General features: G+C 34.3%; 1 protein-coding gene across 4 annotated transcripts in view; it reads left to right on the forward strand.

Moving 5' to 3' along the window:
• LOC128999299 (E3 ubiquitin-protein ligase RBBP6-like) overlaps positions 1 to 6,266 on the forward strand; it is a 70,536-nt gene extending 64,270 nt beyond the window's left edge. For all 4 annotated transcript variants that reach the window (XM_054425716.1, XM_054425718.1, XM_054425719.1 and 1 more), the window contains one exon: positions 3,707 to 6,266. In XM_054425716.1, coding sequence (XP_054281691.1) covers positions 3,707 to 6,122 — 2,416 coding nt within the window. In that variant the 3' untranslated portion in view covers positions 6,123 to 6,266. The remainder of the gene's footprint in view (positions 1 to 3,706) is intronic.
• The last annotated feature ends 298 nt before the right edge of the window (positions 6,267 to 6,564 follow it).

Consider the following 6,564-nt stretch of genomic DNA (forward strand, 5'->3'; position numbering starts at 1 on the left):
CCTGGAACAATCAATTAAAAAGTGGACTACTACTCTTCAAACTGAGCAGTCGTCGTCTAATGGTTCTTCTACAAGTCAGCAGCCAACACCAGTACAGTAGCTTGACTCATTGACCTGTACTCTTTATTTTGTATATAAATGATTTGCCTAATATCGTCCGCAACACTTATTTTATATGCCGGTGATACAACTGCATTTGTCAAATCTAAAAACTATTCAGAATTATTGATCTAAGTTAAACAAGCCCCATTGGAACTGGAACGGTGGTTCAACATTAACGGTCTGAAAATGAATCACGATAAAACCCAATTGGCAAGAGAGTGTTGAGACCAAAATTTAGCTGTTCACGATGATAAAAAATTTCTCGGTGTGTACGTAGAATCAAATTTCATTTGAAACAACAGCATTGAAAATGTAATTAGTAGACTGAATTTGACATGTTATCAAATGATATGTTTAAGAAACACAATTGACTTAAAAACTTGTTTAATGTTATATTATGCGTATTTCTATTCAATTCTTAATATGAAATTCTATTCTGGGGCTTTGCAACAAACATTGATTAGATTTTTATGATTCAGAAAAAAAGAATGATGACATTTGTGCCATAGACAACATTATGTAAGCCAATTTTTTAATGAATCAGGAATAATGACTGTTCTGAGCTTAATAATTTTAATACACTTGATAGTAGAGGGAAATTTAAACTTTGAACTTTGAAAACTTTGATTATAGGTATGATACTAGGTTTAAAAATAATTTTTTCTACAGTCACCTGACAAAGTGGGCTTCTTTGCACAGATTATAGTACAGAAAGACTTACTTTGGCGCACTTTTTTTACTTTGGTGCACACCAGTATTCCAACCAATAGCAAACTGGTCTAGTGGAGAGAGCGCAGGACTTCGGTGCCAAAGGTCCCGGGTTCAAAATTCTGCCAATTTACCAATGGATTTTATCTAAGATAATGCCGGAACCCCTACGTCTAGCCTGAAGTAATGTAATGGGCTCGTGCCTAGCGTCCTAGGACCAAAAATAGTAATCCAACCAAACAACACAAAACAGCATGCTTTTATTATGCACGTAATCCGTGTACGCTTGAAAATAAGTTGGCAACTCTAAAAGATGTTACGACTATGATCAGCTGGTGCAGCGTTTCCAATTTTGTTCAATGTTAAGAATTAGCCTAACCTGAAAACGTGTTGTACAGTGTTTGAATAATTTATAAATAAAAAACTTTTTTAAACAAAACGTTTTTAAACGCCCTAAAAAGTCGAAAATAATTTATAAATTTGTTGAGAGAGTATAAATACTTGTACGATTTAAAAGGAAAAACGTGGGGTGCATGCAATAGATAGTTTACCTTCACCTACTGAACTAATGTATTATTATCAATTAATTGCATGCACCCAACGTTTTTCGTTTTAAATCGTACAAGTATTTATACTCTCTCAACATATTTATAAATTATTTTCGACTTTTTAGGGCGTTTAAAAACGTTTTGTTTAAAAAAGTTTTTTATTTATAAATTATTTTATACTTTTTAGTTTTAATGTGTGTGCATGTTAAGCCGTGGATTGAGCATAGGCCTGACGCTGACATAGTAGTCTTGCCGATTTACAAACCTCCGATTCCTGTTGAAGCTTAACTAACTAGTCTTTTTTTCTTTTCCTTCTCTAGGCGTCGCTTGCGTTGGGTGACTGTCTCCTTGACCATAATATGAGTTGTCATGCAATATTCACAAATAATTGATATTATTACATGTTTACAGTTCCTTAATCCGAAAACTCACAATATATAATAATTTAACTATAGTTTGTTATGGAATTTCTCTGAAATGCATTCACTCGAAATATTTATTGTTTACTTTATAGAATACTAAATAAACAAAAATTGACATTATTTACAAACACCTTGATACCTGCAATCAGATTGTTTATCTTTATTTTGAAATGTTTGTTTGTATAAAGAATCTCTTGGGAGCATAAACTGTACCTCTTAACCTCTGCTCTTCGAACTGTCAAATTTAAGTATTTACAGCTGACTTAAATTAAAATTAGTTGTTATATTTACATCCTTTCAAAATGTAAACATGAAAAATTTGGAAGCCCATGGGGCGTAGCCCAAGGGAAATATGAAAATTAAATGGTATAATATTGCATTGTCATGCATTTGTGAGCTATGTTTCAAATTTCAAGGCTCTAGCTTATCGGGAACATCGTTTAAAATTGATATCAAAATTTGTAGGAAAGCGAGCTAATAAAAACAAGCCCATGGGGCGTAGCCCGAAAGGAAATATGAAAATTAAATTGTATAATATTGCAATGTCATCCATTTGTGAGCTATGTTTCAAATTTCAAGTCTCTAGCTCATCGGGAAGTATCAAAATTTGCAAGAAATCGATTTAATAAAAACAAGCCTATGGGGCGTAGCCCAAGGGAAATATGAAAATTAAATTGTATAATATTGCATTGTCTTCCATTTGTGAGATATGTTTCAAGTTTCAAGTCCCTAGCTCATCGGGAAGTTAGTATAAAATCGGTTGCAAAATTTGTAGCGGACAAGAAAGCGACCTAATAAAAACGTTTTAAAAATGAATTATTTATATGATTTATAGTAACTGTAGGAAAAATATAATGTGTAACAAGAGTACAAACTGCCTTTGCTGCACTCGAGAAACTTTCCACAGTCGCCCACAGTTTGCAGGGCTTGTGCGTAAACATTTCTCTCAAGTGCAGCAAAGTGTCACTTCACCCACTAGTTACACAAATATCTATTCTATATCCGTAACATCATCTTTCATTAGTAGAAAAAATCTCAATTGGGCAAAAAGCTGTTTGATAAACTGTCTCAAGAACTCAAAAACAAAATACAGTCTAAGCTCTTCAAAAGCAGCCTTGCTAATTTTATTTTAAGAAAACCCGATTAAAGTGTAGATGGGTTCTTAACTAATTGGGAATTGTAATAATGAATTTGTTTTTAAATGTATTTTTTTTATAAATCCATTTTTACCACTTTTATTGTTATGGTTTTAGTTTATTTTATTCTGTCATAACGCCTTGGTTTTAAGGGTATTCGTATATTGAATCGACAAGGTCACCTGTTTTATAGAATTTTTATATTTGTAAACGTTATGCGACAATAAAGATTTATTTATTTATTTAAACTAGCTAACTTGATACCAACTATACAAACTCACTCTGGTTTAGCATTATTTAATAACTGATAACATCTTTTACATGTATTGTAGTGACACCACGGGAAATGTAAATTTCACCTACTTTACTATTCAAGTATGTAAAATTTTTAAATCATACAGCATATCACTCACCTACTTGTTTGAGTACTGAATACAGTAGGGCCTACTATTTTATAACATTACTGATATGAAAAGATTCAGTAATTTTTGCAGCCAAATAAGTTGAGGAGTCTAAAACCAGACTCTTCAACTCATGATGAATTAAGTCACGATGGTTAAATTTTTTTAAAACTTCTTTTCTAATAACTTTATAACTTTTATTTTATAATGGAAACTCAGTGACTTCTGATGATAAGTCATCAGGAATGAATTATTGTAAATCAAGTTCAAAACAAATAATTATAACAAATAATCTCTGTATTCAATTGTAATTGTTGTGTTTCTTCCATGTCTATGAAGGTGTATCATATTTTTGCCAAAACATTTGAACTATATTTATATTTTTTCAGGTATGAAACTAGATATGATGATCGAGGTCGAGGCTATCAGCAAGGATCTTCCAGACCAGAAACAAGTCGGTATAGCAGTAGGTCTAGTCGATATGATAACTACAATGAAACAGTGCCGCCTGGCACAGAGACGAGTGGCAACTACGATCAATACCCAGCTGAGTACTCAGAACGGCGTGTCACTGTCGTCTCAGACAAGCGAGATCGTGACAGGGAGAGAGAAAGGGAAGCAGCTGCCAGGGATTGGGAACGGACGAGGGATAGAGAGCTGGAGACTAGAGAAAAAGAGAGGATGAGAGAGTATGAAGAATATCATCGTGGATATCGTAACACTAAATCATCTAGCCCCAGGAAGAGAAGATCCCATGAACGTGGCAAAGAAAATAAGAGAGGTGAAGGTGAAGCTATAGAAGCGATTAATCTCAGAGATCAAAACATAGAGCAGTTTAAGAACTCCGAGCCACCGCATGCCACAACACTCAGCACTAGAGTTCCAGTACTGGTAGATCTAAAGAAAGAACCGAGTGATGAGCGGGAGAAACGAAAGGAAAAAGAGAAAGAAGAGTTTGCAACTCCAATAAAAGAGAAGGACAAAGAAAAGAAAAAGGAAAAAGACAAAAAGAAGAAAAAAGAAGGAGAGAAAAAGGAGAAGAAAAAGAAACGCAAGGAAAAGAAAGATATTGTTGAAAAGACTAAGTTAGAGCCAGTAAAAACCATTGAAGGAAAACCTATAGTCGTTGCAGCAAAAGTAGATACAAACCCGATAGATCCCTTGTATGGTGATATAGAAGGGACATCTGTTGATAAAGAGGTTGTGCAAAACTATGGTAAAGTTGAGCAGAAAGGTAATGAAGGTGATGGTAATGTTGAGAGTACAAAACAAGCTTCTGAAGTTAAAGAAAATGTTGTTTTAGCTCCCGTTCCAGAGTTGTCTAAATGGGAACTTGATGAAGACCTTCTGAGTCAGGATGATAAGATGAGTAGAGAAGATGGTTACAATTCCACAGAAAAGAAGGTTGTTACATCAGAGGTTTTGAAAAGGGCTGAAAATGCAATCTTTCAAAAAGCAATTAATGCCATTAGGCCAATTGACATCAAAAAAGGGACATCATCTGAAAAAATCCCTGAAAAGGTAAAGGAAAGAAAAGACAGCAAAGATGCGCCACCAAAAGACCAGCCTGCTCAGGAAATAGTGAATGTTTCCCCTGAAACTACTACAAATGACTCAAGGGAAGCGAGAAAAGTGGCGAATTCAATTCAAATCACAATTCCGAGTCATCAGTCTAAAGCTCCAGAGAGATCAGTTGAAATAGCTTCTACTGCTATTTCAATTGATTCATCAGACCCCTTAAAGTCTAGGTCACACTCAGAGAAGCCAAAGGTAGCATCTGTTCCAGTTATACCAAACTCTCCTGTTAGAAAATCTGCCAAAGAAAGGCTTGGAGCCAAAATAGAAAATGACAGGGAGGAGATCCGTAGGGTTCGCAGCACTGTAGAACGGAAGTCCAGATCTAGAACACCTAAGAGATATTTAGACAGAAAATTTAGCGATAGAGAAAAGCTTAGAGAAATAAGTCCTGGTGCTAGAAGAGTTGTTGTGAACACCAGTTGGTCAAGAGAAAGAGAAAGAGATGAAACCCGAAGGAAAGCAATTGAAATTAACAAAAGCGTAGAAAGAAAAGTAGAAAAAATTTCTGATAAAGATAAAGAGAGGAGAAGAGAAAAACGTTCAAGAAGTTCCAGTCGTGAAAAAAAACTTAAAAAAGAAATGAAGACTGAAAAAATTATTATTAGAAAGCGAGAAGAGAAGCCTGTTGAAAGGCTAGTTACCGTAAAGGTGGACCAGACAAAAGATCTCTCAGAAAAGAAAGGGAGGAAGAATCCCAGATTGTCCAGCGATAGGAGAAAGTCAGCTTTGGATGAGGCAAATTTTGAACCGGATTATGATGCATCTGAACCTGAATCAGAACCAGAAGTTCCTGGCGAAGAGAAAAGCCTGTTAGTGACACTCTCTCATTCGTCACCTCCAAAGAAACGATCAAGATCTCCAAGTAATGAAAAAGAGAAGAAAAAATTGAAATCAGAGAGTGAGATCGAGCGAACTACTGATTTAATGTCCAAAGTTAAAGACCTTGAAAAAGTCAAGAAGATAGAACCAGAGACTGATGAAAGTTCGGATTCAAACTCCAGTTCTGACTCTAGTTCTGATTCATCAATTGAGAGGAAAAAGAGAAAGAAAAAGAAGAGTAAGAAAAGAAAGAAAAAGAAATCAAGGAAGAGGAAAGAATCAAGCAGTGAATCAGAGAGCAGCGAATCTAGCTCCAGTGACAGTGATTCAGGGAAGAAGAAGAAGAAACATAAGCATAAGAAAAAGAGCAGCAAGTCGAAGAAAAGGAAGAAGTCAAAACATAAGTAAACCATCAAAATCCTTAAAAGTTGACAGTTTTGAGTAAAGACATACTATTATACGTCTTTTATAAGGAGGGACCTTTTCTAAAGAGGTGTAAATTTTAGTATTAAAATGGTATATACTAATAAAGTGTGAGTATAAAGTGATCAATTGGTTATTCCATTCTTACTATTATTTTCATGTAGAAACACAACATGTAGGTTTCCCGTGTTCTTAGTACATTTCATTTTTGTAAATATGAATTTTTGGGGAAAAATATTTTGATGTTATATCAATGTAACAAAATTGTAAAAGGTCTACAATGGAGGGGGTGGTTTTGTTTAATAAGCAGATTGTATAGTTTGGATTTTAAAACTTTTTAAATAAATCATTCTTATTTGTTAAAGCCTTAAAAATTTACAAAAAAATGACATGTATGTTTTTATATTGCCTATATATCTAGTGTGAT

Source organism: Macrosteles quadrilineatus, unplaced genomic scaffold, assembly GCF_028750875.1.
Source record: "Macrosteles quadrilineatus isolate MER2022 unplaced genomic scaffold, UCM_ALF_1.0 Scaffold_8__2_contigs__length_117827958, whole genome shotgun sequence".
Lineage (NCBI taxonomy): Eukaryota > Metazoa > Arthropoda > Insecta > Hemiptera > Cicadellidae > Macrosteles > Macrosteles quadrilineatus.